Source organism: Pseudoliparis swirei, chromosome 5 (assembly GCF_029220125.1).
Source record: "Pseudoliparis swirei isolate HS2019 ecotype Mariana Trench chromosome 5, NWPU_hadal_v1, whole genome shotgun sequence".
Classification (NCBI taxonomy): Eukaryota; Metazoa; Chordata; class Actinopteri; order Perciformes; family Liparidae; genus Pseudoliparis; species Pseudoliparis swirei.
In genome coordinates this window covers 23,338,298-23,359,953 of record NC_079392.1, presented here as the reverse complement: position 1 = coordinate 23,359,953, position 21,656 = coordinate 23,338,298, and the positions used below count along the sequence as shown (strand labels likewise).

The 21,656-nt window shown below is 41.5% G+C and overlaps 2 protein-coding genes across 3 annotated transcripts; both read left to right on the top strand.

The window, feature by feature from the left end:
• The first annotated feature begins 9,219 nt into the window (after positions 1-9,219).
• Positions 9,220-15,153, top strand: LOC130194069 (elongation factor 2-like). Its single transcript, XM_056414949.1, has 13 exons — positions 9,220-9,328; positions 10,211-10,425; positions 10,940-11,121; positions 11,277-11,488; positions 11,696-11,874; positions 12,022-12,127; positions 12,426-12,678; positions 12,819-13,014; positions 13,119-13,485; positions 13,578-13,931; positions 14,035-14,217; positions 14,336-14,468; positions 14,787-15,153. The coding sequence occupies exons 1-13, from the start codon at positions 9,326-9,328 to the stop codon at positions 14,978-14,980; spliced, it is 2,577 nt and encodes an 858-aa protein (XP_056270924.1). The 5' UTR covers positions 9,220-9,325; the 3' UTR covers positions 14,981-15,153.
• Positions 15,154-16,654: 1,501 nt separating this feature from the next.
• hmg20b (high mobility group 20B) lies at positions 16,655-21,294 on the top strand. 2 transcript variants are annotated; one of them, XM_056414516.1, is made up of 9 exons: positions 16,655-16,704; positions 17,006-17,160; positions 18,017-18,217; positions 18,378-18,498; positions 18,590-18,642; positions 18,755-18,821; positions 19,208-19,423; positions 19,506-19,638; positions 20,637-21,294. In XM_056414516.1, the coding sequence occupies exons 2-9, from the start codon at positions 17,080-17,082 to the stop codon at positions 20,647-20,649; spliced, it is 885 nt and encodes a 294-aa protein (XP_056270491.1). In that variant the 5' UTR covers positions 16,655-16,704; positions 17,006-17,079; the 3' UTR covers positions 20,650-21,294. The 2 variants fall into 2 exon arrangements, with proteins under 2 accessions (XP_056270491.1, XP_056270493.1); XM_056414518.1 differs by lacking the exon at positions 16,655-16,704 and adding an exon at positions 16,767-16,784.
• The last annotated feature ends 362 nt before the right edge of the window (positions 21,295-21,656 follow it).

Sequence of the window (21,656 nt, the reverse complement as noted above, 5' to 3'; positions counted from 1 at the left end):
AGATGCTGCTCTGGATAAATCGCATCCCAGTAGTTGCCTGTGTGTTGCAACTTTCACAAATCAGCTTCACTGCCTGTATGATTTAGTTTTGATGGGAAATATTTGCAGGTAATTTATTTGTCCCGCCTCTGGCATGTGAAGACGGGGACTGGATTTGAATGGATTTAGTCGTTCTGACATCCCCCACTGGTTTGTGGATTGTGGTCTCAAATCCTCCATCTTGGATTTTACCCGTCGACATCATGGGGTTTCGCCACCAGTGAATTTGAACTGCGGAGAAGTGAAGCCGTGGTCGTGTACTCGTCAATCACAAGGTGGCCACGCCCCTGAAGCATACCTTGCTTTATCGTCTATTTTAATTAGGACCATCGTTTACCAGGAGAACATAACGCTGTATTAGGAGAGAAGAGAATTGGACTGAGACCATAAACCTGTGTTTAAGTAAGTAAGTAAGCAAGTAAAGTTTATTTATATTAAACTTATCACAGACAAAGTGTCACAAAGTGCAGTACAGTAGTCGATTAAAACGATTTGGCAATAACAGTAGGCCAAAACATATCAACAGTTTGAAGAGTAAAGTACAATACACAGTAAAAGATGGTGCAATAAAATAAATATATAGAAATGATAAAAAGCAGGCCGTAGAATATTCAAATCAAACAGATACCAGTGTAAATATGTATGTTTTGAGATGGAGTTTAAATGATGCTATTAAATGTGAAAACCTTCGAGGTGCAGGTAGAGCGTTCCTCAAAAGCTCGGTCACCGCGGGTTTTAAGGCGAGTACGAGGGACTAGATTTTAAAGTTTAAAAGTTTAAATGTGGCGTAGTTCCACTTTCAGTACGGGGATTGTTTATGAAGTAGCTTGTCACTTCATGCAACCGAATTGTATTTTCTTGTTATCCCAGAATTGCCAGAGAGCGTAGCTGTGGCCACTCTTAGGCCTCGGCAGATGCCGGCTCAAAATTGAGCACTTTCTTTTTCTTTCAAAAAAATAAATAAAAAAATTGGTTGCCACATACTCTGTCCAGTGAGAAACGGCCCAAACACGCAGCGCGTCGAAACACTTCTGACGCGCATTGAGAGAAGCCACTTGGAGTTAGTGCCCCTTGTCCTGAACTGTCGTTCACCACCACGGCGAAGACAAACGGCAATCTGCCTGTCGAGACGGGGAAGGTAGAAATTAAGTGTTGGAGCCTGTATGAGTCACTTGTATGCGCAGCCATGCAAGAACGTTGAATTAATCATGTTGTCATTAGAGGAAGAACTATGCGCTTTACATTTATATTGGAAATTTGATAGAAAATCAATAATGCTGTAGCGTCGTCCTTATTTTTTCAATGTCATGGCTAACATGAAATAAAATGCCTTAGAGGATATCGCCTCGTCTCGTACAGATAGCTGTCTAGCTATCCAAATCAAACAAAACATAATTTCATCTGTTTCTTCTATTTATCTATTTTCTGTTTATCAATTTTAAGCTAAACTTGATGTGTCCAACATGATAACAGTGATGGGGGCTCTTTCTTTTTAAGTAAAACGGCACAAAATAATCAACACGGCATCATCAACGAGGAAACAAGGCGATGAGGGCTCTCCCTCTAGCCCAAAAACTTCAAAATAACTTTATGTCAATGCACGACTTATTAAATCATGGGAAATACAATAAAAAATGAGGTGACCTCTACGTATCTATTTTTTGTGCTTTTATTTTCAGGTACTCTAAATGGGTGTCCCGGTGGGAGGGGTGGGGTTGTTATCTGTTTTTATGTCAAGAAAAAGATGAAAAACAATGAAAATATGAGTTAAAGTACATGTTTACTGTGTTATATACCTGTCAATATGTCCAAATAAAAAAATATACATGATAAAATAAAATTTTAAAAAATTATATAAATAAATAAATAAGTATATATATATATATATATATATATATACTGTATATATATATATATATATATTTATTTATTGCTATTTTTAAAATCTCGGTTGTACTCCCTGCAGAGGCAACAATTGCACGTCAGCATAGACTACACTCCCTCCAGCCCAAAAGGCTAATAAAATAACATTATGTCAATGCACGGCTTATCAAATTATTTTTTAAATCTCGGTTGTCCTCTCTGCTCCCTGTAGAGGCAACAAAGCACGTCAGCATGGACTACTACACGCCAGCGTTATAAATAACAAGCAGGCAGCACAGCAAATAATCCCCCCAATGGTAATTATGGTAATTCTCTTGGCAATGAGGACCCAATGAGGAGAAGAGTGCAACTGAGACAGGTGGAATGTAGGGAGCGTGCAACAAAGCTCACATCGATGGAAAGAGTTACAGTGATCCGAGCACGAGGACCTTTTGAAAAAAAGCATGGTCCTGGAAATGAAATGGCGTAAATCCCCTTTCAACGTCGACAAAAAACCAGGCTTAGGGTCAGCAAGTCAGCAGCTTTTGCATCGGCGTGAACGTTTCCCCCCCGGCTGGCGCTCCAATGAGCCGCCTTCTGTCTGTGACGCTGGCTCCAAGCTGGCTTTGCTGGACTATTTTTTCCAAAAACAGCCCAGCTGTCGTTTCACATCACGATGACGCTCTGCAAACACGATGGAATCAACTTCTCTTCCTCGATCAAAGTCCCCTGTGATTGATCTGCCCTCAGGTGGAAATGAAAATCAATCTGACGTGCGTGGACTCGGTGCAGCACCTCAAATTCAATAAATCCTTCTTTTCTTTTCTTTGTTGCTGGCATCGGAGGCATGCCATAACTGGGTCATAAGTCATTTTGAATCCGTGGGCTTGTTTATTAATACAAAATAAAGCGTCCCCTTTTCACAAAAAGACTGCTAATGGAAGAAACTGTTCACGCACATGTTGCCTGTTTGGAAATGTCTTCCACGACCACAGCAAACTACGAAGGTGCTACGTGGTCGACACAAACTATTTAATTGTTACATTAATTCTGATATTTCGAGTCGAGAAATCAAATGCGTCCATACAGAGACATTCTCCATCACTCGACACTTTCAAAACAGCACTTAAAACCCATTTCTTTAAATCTGCATTTAGCCTGTGATACAAATGTCTTCATTTTTTTATCTTTTTCTTCTCACAATTCTCATCTTTTTTGTTTTGTTTTACTGTTGTTTCTATTGTTGGTCTTTACCATGTAAAGTGCCTTCAGTACCATATATATAAAGACAATGTATTATTACATTGTCTTTAGTCATTTAGAATTTGTGGGCCTGTTTAAAAAATAAATAAATAGCTTTGTAAAATTTTCATGATGTTTGAAAAAAAAAAAAGTGTCCCCTTTATACAAAGAGACTGCTAATGGTAGAAACTGTTCACGTACATGTTGCCCTTTCTTCCACGACCACATCAAACTACTGGAGGTGCGATGTGGTCGACACAGGGCGAGATCTACGATGGTCCTGGTGACAGTTTATTGCACTTCTACGAGTCTCTCAATTGCCATAAGCATTTAAAATGTCCCATTATTCATGTGTATTTTAGATATTCTTGTAAAACGTGTAGGCAGGACTTTGAGCCTGTCACACCTGCATAGAACAGACACAGACAGATGTCCTTTCTTACATGGGGCCATCATTCCACCTGAAAAATAAAATAAGAACATCCTCCCCATCAGCTAGTTAAGTTGTATCATAGAATCTGAAACAGCTCAAATGAGTGTGAGAATTAATTATAATACAGATTTAAGGGAAGAGGCTTTAATGAAAGCCCCCGGAGACAAGTGCCGTGTCAACAAAAAAAAAGCAGAAAAAAACCCCACAAAATAATGAGAACATTCAGCTCAAGGAAACAATTGTGAAAAGATTATACGAGAACGATTGCATATTTATAACTCCAATCCACTCGTTATAAAGGGATTCAAAGAGCTACTCAAAGTGGTGTCAACGCCTCTCTAACTTGGGACAAGTGCTGCTGAATTATGGCCTCATCTCTGTTTAAAACACTTCACTTGCCTTCATCGCACTGGAGGGAATTATCACCGCGGTTCGTGCATCACTTTGAGTGATTTTAAATATAAGTGTACCATGTAACAGAAGAGGAGGAGCACTATCTTCCTCAGGACATGTAGCCTATCGTATCAAATGCCATGTAGCATGGTAAATATATTAAATATATACATTTTACACACATATTTGTACAAATGAAAAGTATTTTAAAATATAACACGTGTGTCTTAGTTCCTTATTGTGATTAGTTAGAGTTAATCTCTATTCAATATATTCAAGATGTCTTCATTCCTTTTTTTTCTCTGCAATATTCAGCATGGGCGATGCATAATCTGATATAGCAAAAGCCACTATAGCTTGTTTATGTATAAATATGGATGTACTTTCCACTTTTTTAATATTCTGACCAGTCAAAGATCCAGGATGGAAATGCAGTCATTAAAAAAATTTGTGCGATGTAAGCGCCGCAGTTTGCAGCCGCTGTATCTTTTGACTCGTTTTCAAAAAGTCACGGCCTTTTTTGAAAGCTTGTGTTTATTCAGTCGCATATCGCATACAAACAAACATAAAAAGAAGGATTATAATAAATACAGGCTGCCAACCATTTCCACCTGCTGCCATTACCATTAGTCAGAGGTCTGTGTTCTGTCACTTTGGCGACTGGAAGTACTCGTCCACAGGTACCGGCACTTGACTTTTGCATTTTAAGTCAACGAGGTTGTGTTTATCGCAAATCCGCTGAATAACAATTTGTCACCATCACATCTTTTCACATGCGAGCTTTTTGGAGGAGAGGAATCATTTATAAAAGACATCCGTACAACTGCAGACCTGAAAGCTTTTTAATGAGAAAAATGTCAAGATTTAACATATTATATTTATTTATTTATAATGTGCTGCACATGTCAACTAGTAGTTGTATTGATTTTTCGTGTTTTATTTTCTTATTATATGGTATTTGTCTAATCTATATTTAGATAAGACAAATCTGGTGTAACTCTCTCTCTCTCTCTCTCTCTCTCTATATATATATATGTATATATATATATATATATATATATACTAATACCATATAACAATACATGTGCAGCACATTATAAATAAATAAATATAATATGTTATATCTTGGCATTTCTCTCATTAAAATTAGACTTTTATATAAATATATATATATATATATATTTATATATATCTTTGTGACCACATATCTTCCCGCCACAAAGTGTTTAAGTTTTGCATTTCTTCTTGGTGCCGTGTGAGTTTCTCTCAAATGTAATGTGTCAACGTACAATAAAGTTGATACTTATTCTCATATGGCCATTATTTAATTTTCTAATATGTAAACTGTTGCACTCTTTTTGTAAAGGACCGGTGGTGACTGTGTGATGTTTTGTCCTCAACCTGTGAGGAGTAAATCAAGTAAAAGGATCAAGGCAAGAGAGCAAGAGGGAGATCGATCAGACTCGAGTCAATATTTGGATGCCGTGTGTCAGACTTCTGTCTCTTTCTGCCACACGACGTGCCAGCAGAGCATGGGCTGTTCTTACAGTAAAGCACAACAACGTTACATTTCGCCAAGACACATTCCCAGGGATGGCTCGTTGTGGGAGAAATCACCGCCCTCTCAAAGTTTGGTGTCATTTCAATCCCGATTCAATTACTCAATCCGACTTGCCTGCCATTCCTCCCTGTCAATCATGCTGTGCCCGTGCTTTCAGATATGACGGCACGTGGAGAGCCGCAGCTCAGGGTAGACAAGCCGATCAAGTGCAGTGGCGTTAAATGAGAGAGCATGTTGCACATGACTTTGTGTTCTCGCAGGTGATTAACACTGTCAAATTTGTTCCCCCCACCTCCTTCTGTTTCATGGACTGTGGAGGTCTGGATCGTGGTCCATTGCTTTTGCCCATCCTGGAGAGGGATCCTCCGATGTTTCTCTCCTGAAGGTTTCTTCCCTTTTTTCCTTTTTTAAAAGTTTTTTTCCTGATCCGATATGAGTCATCGATGTCTATGTGTACAGATTGTAAAGCCCTCCGAGGCAAATTCGTAATTTGTGATATTGGGCTATACAAAAGAAACTGAATTGAATTGGAAAAAAAGGTCACACAGAAAAGAATATTTGATGTGACCAACAGTGGTTTGTGCTTTTTATCCATAATGAAGCAACTTTTAAAACAAAGGTTAACTTTGAGGCCTCCGAAACTGTTTCAGTGGAAAGTAACATACCTGCAAGAAGGTCCTGCATGGTAATGGATTAACAAGTGAAGTTCAACAACACCTCATATAAAACCTGTGCGTTCTATGGACTACATTTAAAAGTAATTACATGTATTATTGATGACTGAAGCATAATTATATGCAATTACCTTCATTCTGTATGCATCCTTGGGGATTTTACAAGTATACAGTATTTTCTATAGTCATTAAAACAACCATTGAATGTAACCCTGACGTTGTTTCTGAATCACATTCATCCACTGTGAGTTTAAAACATCCTGCCCTCTGCAGGTAAACACTCTAAATGAGTTCCCTCTCCACCAAACTGTTTGCTCTCACACACCGTTGTTGTTTCCCCCTCACCTTCTTAAGTGTCTCTGCTGTACTTAAACGCCACACAGCCTTAAAGCGCACTGTACACCGGGTTCAATTCAATCAACAGAAGAAGAAAAAATGCAAATGTGTCTCTTTGGGTCGTTTAATTGGAAACTAATGATGCATTAATTCCAGCGTGATCAAAGACGACATGAAGGGTTTTCTATCGCGTTCAGAGAGCCCATAAAGAAAGTAACCTTGTCTTTTAGCCTAAAGTGAGTCCGTGCATTCAGCATAATCACTGCTTACCTCATTATGATTACCTCCAGAACAGAGATGAGGCTTTATTGTGTGTGTTTTTGGGACTGGTGTGCTGATGTCTGAAGTGTCTGGATGTGAGGCTTCAGCACCATCTGCTGGGGAAAAAATAAACAGGATGTGGAGAAAAAAACTTTGACTTCGGAAGAATCTTTAGCCCAACACAAGGAAACCTCTAATCTTTTGAAAATTGAAAATGAACCGTTTTTGGTATTTTTGTTATATGATCAGCATTTAACATTTCTTACATTTAAGTAATCTGTTCAACCATATTTCGGATTGTTGGCCCTTTGCTTAGCTTCTTCTAATGACATGAAAGATGTCGGCCATATAGTTTTCTTTTAGAGCATAGCATTAATATTCCTTAGAAGCCATTTTATTGTTGTTAATAAGGCATGCGGCATGTCAAAGCACAGGGACTAACAACAGAGACGGTAAGGGTTAAAAAAAAAACATCAACACTGAGCTGGAGGAGGAAGTATTCGGAACGTTTAAGGAAGGCCCCCCCCCCCCCCCCCCCCACACACACACACACACACACACACACAATACGTATTAGCATGGTGTGTGTGTGTGTGGGGGGGGGGGGGCAGCACGTGGCTCAGAGATGGTCATCCTTTCACCACAATGTTATAAAGTTATACTGCTGAGTAGCTTGTGTGATAATGCATCAAGATTAATTTGCTCATTATATTTTGTATAAATAATAGGGCACTGAGTTACGAACTAAATGCATTATTGGCCTCTCAAATGTGTTATAATATAATAGTTTGACACATTTAGCAAAACAGATCTTGATTTCAGAATAACCTGATGACGTGTCAGATTCATACTTGATGCCTACCTGATAAACACACCTCGTATCAAGGCCGTCTGAAGGCGTCCTTGAGGCTATGAGGTGCTTTGCAGTGAAATGGTGACGCTACCGCCCCCTAGCGGAGAGGAATGGTAGCGAGGGAGACAAGACTCGAGGAGCAATGGCTGTGTAATGAGAAATGTGGCTTTATTTGTTGGTAACTGTCATGAATGGTGACAGTTTAGATCCAGCTAAAATGTGAAAATTGTGCAATATGGAGCCAGTAATCAATGACCAAAGTTGTGTAATAATTGTTTGTGGAAACATTGGTTGAGAGTTTTGCTGCCTATCATATACCCATGCAAATTAATGTTAGGACCTACATCTATTTGATAGAGAACAGCCAATCTTGACCACAGATCAATTAATATTTGCATTTCAAGATTGGGGGGGGGGGGGATTGTTTGTGAATTTGATGGAAGGGAAGAAGTGATCTTAGCAGCAACAACTTCAATATATTCCTTACAAAAAAAGAAAAAAGAATGCAAACATTACATAAATAATAATGTAATAGCTTATTTGCAGACAAAAAAAAGAATAGCAGATATTTCTCAAGTATATTCCAATACAAACATGAAATTCATTGAAGTGTCTCTCATGTTTAATCTAAGTACAATATAAGACACGGTCTTGATTCTGATTTTTAATACACGTTCAAAATACACAAAATTGCTCTCAAACTGACTTCAATCTATTCATAAGGCCAGATCGTCTGTTTTGTATTTGTATTTGCAAGCTTATCATTCAAGTCCACACAAATGAACTGACTTTATCCAATCTAACTTTTCTGTTGCAGTTTCCCACTGTGACCAGTAGAGGGCAGTGAACCACCAGGAGTCTTTACTTCCCGATTCAACAGAGGCCATTTCGATTAGATTAAAGTGTATAGTCATTGCTCAGAGGCCCCGAATCTAATCGAATGTACATAATAATATCCAGAATAAACTATACAAATCGAAAAACAATATTGATGTGTGAATGGTTGAAAAGCTGATGCTATGAATTGAAGAAAATTGAAGATTCATGTCTACTGTTTTTGTTTGCAGCGTCAACATTGGGCTGGAACTAAATGTAGTTGTGCTTCTCTGTGTTGCATAAGGACATTACATGATCTTTGAATCTTTAACAAACATGCGTGTCACATTGTTTACTTCTAAAGTACTACTTGAATCATAAAAAAAACAAGATAAATACATAATATTGACTGCTGTGCAAATGGAAATCAGGCAATGTATTGACTTATTGCATGTAGAATGTGGTGCTATATGTAGATATTCCCCCTGGAGACTCACATACATACATATTAAAAAGCTATTCTTGACCTGCTAATTTTCAGAAGTAGACTATATTCAGGAGCATAAACAAAAAACAAATTTTAATTTACTTAAATGTGTGTGTTTTCTGTTTCATAGAGGAGTATTGCAAATAATCAGTGAATTTAATCAATGATGATTCAGTTTTTTCTCAATAGCCGCAACGTGCCACGCGATCTTGTGACTGCGCGATGACGCGCAGGGCCGGACGCGCGAGGTATAAATTCCGCTCTTCTGACGTCAGCGGTCTCTTCCCTGCCTTCGACCTCGTGAGGCGGGCAGCGTAAAATTTCAGTCTCTTTTCGCCACTGAGCGGATCCGAAACCATCCGTCAAAATGGTAAGTTCATCACACTTCTAAGTGTAACTAATGTGTTATCGAGCACGCGGCGCGTCCCCGACGCTAATATTTATCAACTTACGGCCGTTTTTCGTATGACGTGCGTACTAACTTTTGTCGATTCTGTCGACTGAGCTTTGATCAAAATGGCAGCCGTTGTTGCATCACTACCGCTAGTTTTCCTGCGTTTATGCGACACTGTTCTACATTTGTTTAATAAAACTGTTGGTTGGTAACACGAGTTAAAGCATTTTAGGGCCGGTATACGTGTCACTCCTCTTTAAATAGCCAGTAACGCTGCGGTGTTGCGTTTGCTAACCCGTCTGAGCGGCGCTGCGAGCTTAACGGGAGACAAAATGACGTTAATAAATCAAATATATAACTTAACTGACTTGGGACGAAGTGCCTGTATAAATTACGCCGTCTCATGTCGTGTTGGCGCAGTGTTTCGGTCGTCTTATATCTCGGGGATGGGACATGCCGGCGTTTCACGCTCCCGGGCCCCGGCCGGCTAGTGCCGCAAACGAGCTAACGTTAGCCGGGCGTAGAGTCTGTACACGTGGCCTACTTTGCGCCCACATATGACGCCGGTTGGTGCTATGTATAATTGAATAGTTGCTAATGATTCGTGAGTTGGGAAGTTTAGTCCAAATATCGCTGTATATTAACCATCGAGAGGGAAAGGGGGTCTTAAAAACAAAAAGCTAAATGGAGGTGAGAGTCGCGTCATAGCAGTGACTGGCGGATAACGCCCTGAGTGCAGAGCAGGTCACATGGCCTCAGCAGTAATTTTAGATGAGTCATGGCTACTCTAGCTTATTACATATTTTTTATTTATTCCTTTTGTGAATCTTCTAACTATTTTATTCTTTCCCCCCTCAGGTCAACTTTACCATCGGCCAGATCCGTTCCATCATGGACAAGAAGGCCAACATCCGGAACATGTCTGTGATCGCTCACGTCGACCACGGAAAGTCAACTCTCACAGACTCCCTGGTGTCGAAGGCTGGCATCATTGCCTCAGCTCGTGCCGGAGAGACCCGTTTCACCGACACCCGCAAGGATGAGCAGGAGCGTTGCATCACCATCAAGTCAACGTGAGAATCTTGTTATGAGTCAGATAGTGGAGTCCGCTGCTCTTAATATATTCCCCGCTTATCCTTACAGATGTTGATGGAAGTATTGTCATGCCATAAGCGATAAACATGTTTTCACAGGAATGAAAAACTATTTGAATACTTTTCAAACTAATCGCTCTTTAGTTCACTACATTGATCAATCATTTCCAACTTTATTTCCCTCAAAATAAAAAACATTTCACTATATTTTATTGTGAAAAACTTTAGGTTGTCAATAGTGTATTAAAAATATTCTTACCTGTGTTTGTAATCAATCTCACCCACTTGTATAACATCTAATAATGATGCTGCATTTTACTGAACAGTGTATTTTAGTTTGTATATTTGCATTTATTTAAACATCGGATCAATGAATTACTCTTCATATAAATGTCAATTCTGAGTGAATATTTTATAGTTAATGGTCATTTTAATGACTACTGAATTGAAACATTTGACAACTGCCTTATTAACAAGTTATTTTTACTTTCAGCGCCATCTCACTGTTCTACGAGCTGGCTGAGAGCGACTTGGCCTTCATTAAGCAGGGCACGGATGGTGCTGGCTTCTTGATCAACCTGATTGACTCACCGGGACACGTTGACTTCTCTTCTGAAGTGACTGCTGCCCTCCGTGTCACTGACGGAGCCCTGGTTGTGGTGGACTGCGTGTCGGGTAAGGAGAAGACTTTTAAGCAATACAAAAACCTTAAGAATCCCCAATAACTTAAACAGTGTTTATGCAGGACTAATAACTATAACTACCATAGTGCCAAGTGAAACTTTATATGCTCTTGTCGGTTACATTGTGTAATTGTCTATCCCTGCCAGGTGTTTGTGTACAAACTGAGACCGTGCTCCGTCAAGCCATTGCTGAGCGCATCAAGCCAGTCCTGATGATGAACAAAATGGACCGTGCCTTGTTGGAGTTGCAGCTTGAGCCTGAAGACCTTTACCAGACTTTCCAGCGTATTGTAGAGTCCGTCAACGTCATCATCTCCACTTATGGAGAAGATGAGCATGGACCTATGGGCAACATCATGGTGAGTTTCTGTCAACCTTATTCTCTTAAGTGCAAGACTACTTGTGTCGAGATCAAATGGCTTTATTTTCTTGAATGATTTAAATGGGTAATTCTGTCTGTTGTGAAATAGTCTTAATTCTTTTGAAATCAATATCGCTAAATCAAAAGTAAATTGGAAATTCTCTTGACGCATACTTGACTCGTTTGCTTGTGTTAACTCTCAAAGATCGATCCAACCGCTGGAACAGTTGGCTTTGGCTCTGGACTCCATGGCTGGGCGTTCACCCTGAAGCAGTTTGCTGAGATGTACGCAGCCAAGTTTGCTGCCAAGGGCAACACTCAGCTGTCACCAGACGAGAACTGCAAGAAGGTGGAAGACATGATGAAGAAGCTGTGGGGTGACAGGTCAGTCTCCAGCTTGAGCTTGATAACTAAATTTAAGTGCCCACAAATCAGAGGATCACAAGTTGTGTTTCCGACAACATAGAAAGTAACTTGCTTTAAAATGTTTTGTGACTTTAATCTTGAACATGATTTTTCACATTACTTAAGGTTCTTTGATGCTTCCACTGGAAAGTTCCTTAAAAATTCTATTGGAGCTGATGGCACCAGGTTCCCACGTACCTTTGTTGCTCTTATCCTGGATCCCATCTTCAAGGTAACCTGACTGGCTTTATTTTAGTACTTGTTTTATAGTGCTAGGCGGTTTTCAAAATGGTATACATTTGTAATTTTATGATTCCTATCTGTAAAGCAAAATAAATGAGTTGCTGTGTGCCTGCAAGTGATGATTTGAAACATTCTTCACTTTGACCTGAGTAAACGGTGATGATAACATTCACTCTGAGCAGAGCACAGAAACAGCGACTTCATTCTTGGCATAGTCATGTTTAATTGCTAGCAACTTGGTCTTGTTTAATCGCAGTCTGCTAATTCAACGTGTTTTTTATTCTTAGGTCTTCAACGCCATCATGAACTTCAATAAGGAGGAAACTGCCAAACTGGTTCTGAAGCTGGACATCAAGTTGGATGCTGAAGACAAGGAAAAGGAGGGTAAGCCTCTCCTGAAGGCTGTGATGCGCCATTGGCTGCCAGCCGGAGAGGCCCTTCTGCAAATGATCACCATCCATCTGCCTTCCCCTGTCACTGCCCAGAGGTACCGTTGCGAACTGCTCTACGAAGGACCTTTAGATGATGAGGCTGCTATGGGTATGACAACGTTTTTATTAAAATTGTAGTTTCCACAAACTTGTGCTTGATTTTAGTTGCCATTGGAGAGACTGGCAGTATTCCAAATGCATCTTCGACTAGTCTTAGTTTAACTCAAAACATTGTTTTTATTTTACCAGGTATCAAGAACTGTGACCCCAAGGCTCCATTGATGGTGTACATCTCAAAGATGGTGCCTTCCAATGACAAGGGTCGCTTCTATGCATTTGGTCGTGTGTTCTCTGGAGTTGTCGCCACTGGCATGAAAGTAAGAATTATGGGACCCAACTTTGCCCCTGGCAAGAAGGATGATCTCTACCTGAAGCCAATTCAGAGGTTAGTTTAAACATCTTTATCAGTTATCTGATAACTTGCATTACTGTTGCCACTACATATCGGCTATTGGTCACATCTAAATTGTCTTTCTATCCCTCACATAGGACCATTCTGATGATGGGTCGTTACACCGAGCCCATTGAAGATGTGCCATGTGGCAACATCGTGGGTCTGGTTGGCGTGGACCAGTTCCTTATTAAGACTGGCACAATCACCACTTATGAGCAGGCACACAACATGAAGGTGATGAAGTTCAGTGTCAGCCCTGTGGTGAGAGTTGCTGTAGAGGTCAGAAACCCTGCTGACTTGCCCAAGCTGGTAGAGGGACTGAAGCGTCTGGCCAAGTCCGATCCTATGGTGCAATGCATCATTGAAGAGTCTGGAGAACATATCGTTTGTGGAGCCGGAGAGTTGCATCTTGAGATCTGCTTGAAGGATCTGGAGGAGGATCATGCTTGCGTTCCACTTAAGGTAAATTAAAAGTCTAATGTCTACTTGCCATTTTTGATTTTCTCTTTTAAGGCAAACATGTCTAAATTTAAATGTTTTTTCTTTCTTTTCAGAAATCTGACCCAGTGGTGTCCTACAGGGAGACTGTCAGTGCCGAGTCCAGTGTTGTGTGTCTCTCAAAGTCTCCCAACAAGCACAACCGTCTGTTCATGAAGGCGTGTCCCTTCGCCGACGGTCTGGCAGAAGACATTGAGAAGGGTGAAGTTACCCAACGTCAGGACGTCAAGACCCGTGCCCGTTACCTTGCTGAGAAGTTTGAGTGGGACGTCGGTGAGGCCAGAAAGATCTGGTGCTTCGGACCCGATGGAACTGGCCCCAACCTCCTGGTGGACGTTACCAAGGGAGTGCAGTACCTTAATGAGATCAAGGACAGCGTTGTGGCTGGCTTCCAGTGGGCAGTCAAGGAGGTAAGGGGATCAAACCAGGCACAAATGCATTTATTTCACTCTGCTAAAGCTGCTCGTGGGTTAACCAAAGCGTTTTCTAAAATTGTCTCGATTTTGTCTTTAGGGTGTCCTCTGTGAAGAGAACATGCGCGCCATTCGCTTCAACGTCCATGATGTGACCCTGCATACAGATGCTATTCACCGTGGTGGTGGTCAAATTATTCCCACCGCTCGCAGAGTTCTATATGCATGCGAGCTCACCGCTGAGCCCAGACTCATGGAGCCAATCTACCTAGTGGAGATCCAGGTAAGAGCCACTGGAGAGATATATATTTTTTTTTACATGAGCAAGTATTAACAGAACTGGATATTGTCCGTAGTTTACTTGATGGTTGTGTATAACTTGCCTCCCGTCTACTTTGCAGTGTCCTGAAGATGCCATCGGTGGAATCTACGGTGTGTTGAACAGGAGGCGTGGCCATGTGTTTGAAGGCCTCACTCACTCAAATACACCAATGCGTATTACCAAGGCCTTCTTGCCTGTCAGCGAGTCATTTGGTAAGTCTTTTTTTTTTTTCACGGATCAGAACGACACACTAGAAAATAAACCTTGATGTGCCAACACTGCTTTAGAAGCAACATCTGAATGGGATAAAACAATTTTCACTGGTACTAACTCCTCATGCATCGGAGTTTCCATTCTTTAAAATTGCCACGTCATGACCTAGCCTTACAAAGGCCAGTAGCAAACATTAGATTCAAGTTATTGAAGCTCATTATGCTTATTATGACTGCTGCACTCACTCGTGCAACCCTTAAATCCATAATGTAGTCATGCCTTGGTATTGAAACGTACTTTGCTCTTTCCAATCTCAGGTTTCACAGCTGACCTTCGTTCCAACACTGGTGGCAAGGCCTTCCCACAGTGCGTGTTCGACCATTGGCAGATCTTCCCCGGAGATCCATTAGACCCAACCAGCAAGCCCGGTATTGTCATCAGTGAAATCCGCAAACGTAAGGGTCTCAAGGAAGGTATCTCGTCCTTGGACAACTACCTGGACAAAATGTAAACTTCTGGACCCCACTTGCCTCATTCCTCACTTTCCAACAAATTAAAGTCCACTACATTGTGGGACTGATTGTACAGAACACCGTGAGCACCAGTGTTTGCCAAAAGGATTGACAATAATGAAAAACTACAAAAATTGTAAACGATAAACAAAATAAAAATAAAAACGAATTATTCTGGCTCCAGTTTTTTGTTCATAGCGATGATGCTGAAGAAGCCGTTTTGACTACTGCTTAAATGATGGTGGCTACAGTAAATGAACTTTGTTAGTGCTGTATATCCTTTTTATATTAAAATGTATAATATTAATTGCACTTTAAAGCACACATTTCTGCAGTTGGAGTTTTCGCTAAACCGTGGAAGCCACGGACTTCAATGCTGATCTAGAGCTGCACTAGTGAAGTAAGCTGACAAGTATAACTTTTATTTTTAAAGGTTACAACTGCAAACTTGTTAAAATGCTAAAATGTTTCAGCTAATTTAAATTCTCTGATTTGGGTGTGAATTGTTATTTTTAAATGTCCCCAAAAGCTTCAAGAAAGTGAACTGTTTTTTAGTGGAAGATGAACTAGTTTGTTTCAGCTAACCGTACAACATTAAAAGCACTCTAAATCTGGAGTCTTGTGCGTGCACGTTAACGTGTTCCCACATGAGTTACATTGTTTGCACAGGATAAATATCACCTTGTGGCTCATGAGGTTTCCATACAAATCCAACAGGTTTTTTTGGTCGGCGTTGACAGGTCACACCTTAATATTACCTTGGAGTTTTCATCGTGAAGGGTATATTGTGCAGCGTGTTCTATTTTCTGGCGCCACAGAAAAAAAGATAACCATGCTTGTGTTGGCTCTGCACCCCGGTAACATCGGCTTAGTCAGTCCCCCCAACTCCACTGATGTCTGGAGTAGTCGTAGGGCCCGATCCTTCAAGGGCAACCAACCATGTTGGTGTTGGCCAACATGTCCTTGGCTTCAACCCAATGGCTTAATAAACCAGTTTGAGCAATTTAAATGAGAAACACCCAATGCTTGTGAAAGAGTAACATTTGGCATAAAAAATCTCCACTCCAAGTAGTTTGTTTTTTAAACATAGGTTTGGATCCAGTTAAAATTGACCATGGAGCCAGTAATCCATAACCAACGTCGTGGGATTAGTGGTTGAGAGTTTTGCTGTTGTGTATTTCGTCGGCCTATCATACATGTCTGTCCATTGTAATTAATGTTTGATAAAGAACAGCCAATCATGTCAAGGGAGCAATAAACATTTTCTCTTCACGATATTTGTTTTGTGTATTTGAAATGATATACTGGAAGTCTCCACGCCTGCATTGACTGACTAGTCAATATATAGTTGTGTTGCAGTTACACACTGTGGCCAATAGAGGGCAGTGAACGCTCACTATTCTTTAATTTACAAATAGACAGAAGTTCCCTGTTAAAATAACGTGGTATTTAACTAAATGTACCGGATAATGTACAACTTTAAAAGCAATATGAATAAAAATATGGCGTGAATGCTGAAATATAGCTTGCAACTCAGTAAACTACTGGATGAGTGTACAAAGGGGGTCATCTTCAGACGCAGCCAGAGATGCAGGTGAAAAATATCACTCAGTAAGTAGTGAGGAGGCGGGGCTATCCATCCAACCAATCATGACTCTCCGTGCCGACCAATCAGATGGCAGACTGCTTTATCTTCCTGTTTGGCTGAGGGGATAATTATCGGGTGAGTTAAGAAGACATTTATCCGCAAATACAAAGCAGAAATAATTCAGTATAACCGCCGCTGTCTGGAGTGACGAACCAGTATGTCTTAATACACATTTCCCCGTATTTATAATTAGGTTATTGTGATGAGCTTCTTGTTTGGCTATTGTCCGTTGTGTGTGATAACGGCTAGCGGGCAGGTTAGCTTCAGAAGCGGCATCCCTGCGAGGACATCATTACAGGATTTGACTGCTGCTCTCATCTTTGTTTGATTGTTATTAAATATTTTACACATCCTCCTAATGTTTTTTTCTGCACAGGCTTCTCCCCACGACCTAAACCCGAACCGACTAAGACCCGTCTCCCCCAGTTGCATCGTCCCCGCTCAGAGGCTATGGGTGGGATCAAACAGGAGCAGAGTGATGCCTCGCACCAGTCTAAACCATCACACTCCGCAGATCCGCCGCAAGAAGAGGTGAGGACCTGCGATGGGCCTTTGTTTCAAGAGTTTACCTGTCAACTCCACGCTGTAATCCACAATGACTCATACCTTTATGAGAAATGTATTTAATTGTGTTATTTATTGCTTGACAAGGTAGGTGGGTTGAGCATATATGAGCTTGTATGACAATGTCCTTCAATTCAGTTTGTTTTGTATCGCCCGTTATCACAAATTACGAATTTGCCTCAGAGAGCTTTATGAATTTTTACACGTATGACATCCCTGACCTTTGACCTCACATCGGATCAGGAACAACTCCCAAGAAATAGAAGAAAACCTTTCACAGGGGGAAAAAAGGGAAGAAACCTTCAGGAGAGCAACAGAGGAGGATCCCTCTCCAGGATGGACAGAAACAATAGATGTCATGTGACCAGAAGGAAAAACTGTAAATATTATGGAAATGACCTGAACCCATAAGAAATACCTCTTGCAATTCAACAGCACCACTAACTAGAGCCTCCTAAATGAGCATAAAGTACTAATAACACCTCTGAAACGGCCTGAATAAATGTACCTCACAGTATAACCTTCACGAGGTGGGATTTATTTAAAGGCTGTTGGAAGAAAAGATAAGATATTCCTTTTATTAGTCCCCCAGTTGGGACATTTACAGGATTACAGCGACAAAAGGGGTAAAGTGCAAGAGAGTATTAGAGTGCATGTTGTAGATGATATGATATCAACAGGAAAAAATGTCAAATATTGATTATTGTTAAAGTATTCTATAATAAACTAATTAATTTAGTTTGCAGCTTCTCCATTGTGAATATTTGCCCCATGAGGGTACAGCCCCCTGCCTTCATGCGAGTGTTCCTCCTCCTCTCTGCAGCCGAAGAAGAGAGGCTGGCCGAAGGGAAAGAAGAGAAAGAAGGTGCTACCAAACGGTCCCAAGGCGCCGGTAACCGGATACGTCCGCTTCCTGAACGAGCGGCGAGAACGCATGCGGGCCAGATACCCGGACTTACCGTTCCCAGAAATCACCAAGAGGCTCGGAGCAGAGTGGACACAACTGGCCCTGAACGACAAACAGGTACGCCTCGACGTGCGTCGTTTCACCCAGTACACGCAGGGCAGAACATTACGTATAAAATACACCGAGAAACCCGCTTGGCGTTTCAAATAAACAAGCGCCAGAGCGAATTCTCTCCCTCGGTAAAGCGACGCTACTTTACCTTTTTGCCCCCCGGCAGCGCTACCTGGACGAGGCGGAGCGGGAGAAGATGCAGTACGCCCAGGAACTGAAGGACTATCAGCAGACGGAGGCCTATCAGATCACCAGCGCGAAGATACAAGACAAGAGGATCAAGAAAGGTGACGGCGAGCGCGACGAGAGAGCACGCCGGTCGTTTCATTACGCCGCGCCACGTGAGCTGTAATGTGGGCGCCTGGTTTTCTCTTTCAGAAGACACGCCGTCTGTCATCATCAGCACGAGTTCAGAGTCCTCCGTATCAAAGGTACGTGACGCGTTCTTATCTCGTCACCGTGTATTCTGCAATGTCCGTTTCACATCTTTTTTTTTCTTTTTTTTTAAACGCCTACTTTGTCGATTTTGTTGTTGTCCTCCAGCCGTCTGACCTCCCCAGAGGATTCGACATCCCCATCTTCACAGAGGAGTTCCTCGATCAGAACAAAGGTAACGGAGACGCTGAAAACAGGAAATAATCCTTCTGATGGATGTCGTAAAAAACACTTTTAATTGGACACATTTGGGCGATTCCTTTGTTAGCTCAGTGGGGAGAGGGGTCGTCCTGCAACCGCGAGGTAGTCGGTTCGATCCCCGCTATCCCCATTAGTTGCATGTTGAAGTGTCCATGAGCAAGTCACCGAACCACCAGGTGCTTCACTGCTCCTTAACAACTAAGGATGGGTTAAAGGCAGAGAATACATTTCATATATGTAATATGACAATGGGACATTTCATTGAACAAATCCCATGACTTGAAAGTGACTTTCCTCCAACATAATCTTGTGCTCCCGCCTCTTCCCGTTCTTTCTTATTTCCCCCTTTCGTGCGTTCAGCTCGGGAGTCTGAGTTGCGGCGGCTCCGTAAGGCCAACATTGAGTTTGAGGAGCAGAACGCGGTGCTTCAGCGCCACATAAAGGACATGTACAGCGCCAAGGAGCGCCTGGAGGCCGAGCTGGGGCTGGACGAGAAGCGCACCCAGGCTCTCCACCAGAACCTGCTGACCATCAAACACACACTGGTCAACAGTCTGTCGTCGGTGCCCCTGCCAGGTGAGCACTCGGATGGCCGACTCCCGTTGTGTTCCTTGAGAGGAATCGAGGGTTTAATTCTCCCGCGGTTTTTCCTGAACAGGCACAGGAGAGACGGCGTCTCACGGGAACCTGGACTCCTACCTAAGTTGTCTCAACGGAGCGCTGGAGGGAAACCCTCACAAGCACCGCGCGCTGCTCAGCCAGCTCTGCGAAGTCCTGGCTCACCTGGACAGGTAACCGATGTCCCCCACGCTCACGCCGCTGGGGCTGAGATGTAAAGGAAGAGGAAAGGAGGCCGGGAGCTGTAATCTAGTGTGCCGGCAGCGCTCTGCTTCCTCTGCTAATGAGTCGGCCGGCCTTCACTTTGCCTGAATATAGGATTGGATGTTGTGGATAGCACAGCCGGCAACAGCGTGTCATCAGAGCAGCGCTGCTCTGCGGCGGATATGAAGAGAGAGGTCAGAGATAAAAGTTGAGGTCAGATTTTTAAAAACTTCTTTCTAAAGCAAACAAGTTTTAGTCATGGATATCTTAGACGAGAGCCGTGCAACAGAGGATGATATTGGATAAATCCTGGAGAGACTTTTCCAACGAGTACTGAAATGTATCGGATGTTGTGCCCAAATATACCAATTAAGACATTTCTCTTTCATATTTAAACTCCCAAATCAATCCGATTAAGCCATTTTATATATATTTTTTTAATGATAAAATCTTTATTTAATCAGGCGCATCACATTGAGATTAAAAATCTCTTTTTTTTGGGTGACCTGAACAAGACAGGCAGCAACATGAGAAACACATAGTTACAAACAAACAAAACACAGAACAAGACAAATTAAAAGTGACAATTTAATTTATGAAACATTTACATTTTTGGGAACCTGCCTCCATTTCTTTCATTTTTATATTCAAAAGCAGTAAGTGGTATCGGTTATTTTGAGTTTTAAATTATTCTGCAACATAGTCCCGGATGAGGGTGCTGAGTACACTAAAGCCCCCGTTCCCATTTATAATTTCAACGTTGGACACGTTTCCCTTCATGACCTCCCCAGACTGGACTGCTGCTACATTCGGTTCACGCCTCCAGAGAAACTTCCATGCACTAAGAAATAAGGGTATAATTAAGTTGCACTTAAATAGTAACTAAGTCTTTTTTATTTTTTTTACCTGAAAAGTCTCAAAACCCAGATTCAGTATTTAAGTCTGAACGTGTTCTTTGTTTTGTCAGCGAGAAGTTGTGAGGAGACTTCAGCCGGCGACCCGTTCGTTCCTGCATCAGAGGGACGCGTGGGAGGCTCGTGGGGTTAAAGGTCAAGTCAGTGCCAATCGATGGAGCATGTGGATATCTCAAGGAGAGTAAAGGCAGTGGTGCAGATGCTACAAAACACCACACACACACACGCACGCACAGAGTCCGCGTCTACATGCCGCTTCTTTATACACATATGTCAAATGTGTATTCACGAGTTATTGTGAATGTGAATCTGTGCAGCAGGGTTTAGGGTTTTTACACTTCAGGAATTTCATTAAATGTAATGTTATATTATCGTCAAATCTGATTTTAATGAAGTCAAATTGGATTGACCCTAACCTCATTGTGTAGTATCCGCAGTTCCCTGCAGGCTCACCACCTGTCCAATAAGACAAGCCGAATTATTTGTTTACAATAAATGCCCTTTGGTATTTGGTGGGTGGGTATAATGTGTAGTGTTATTTAGAAAGCATGAACAACTATAACAATTAAACTGGAAAGGGTGAAAATGAAATGTTGGGGTTTGATTTTACATTGATGATGGCAGGTTGTTGAATGGACAAGCAGTTTCACATGTCAGAATATTGTATATTTGTATTTTCTGAAATGTTCATTAAACCAAACTGAACATGTTTCCAACAAAAGGAAAATGTTGCTTTCCTTTTCTTTTTTTTATCTTCTCCATATTGTTTGATTCCTCAACTCAAGTTAAAATCATATCCCAAAACGACTCTTCCCATTATGCTTTTGTGTGTTTTTGGTGAAGATGCAGTGTGTGTAGTTTTCCAGCAGGGGGTGCTGTTTCCCAACACTAAAATGTCAAATCTTTGAACAGTATATATTTTTTTAGGCAACATCCGTCTGGTTTCAACTGTAAGGATGGTGATGGGATGAACTGGTAATTATGCAACACACTGACACCCAACTGGCTCAGTCTCACCAAGGCACGGCTATCAATTTACGAACAACGAATGATTTGGATTGTTTTGTATTTTC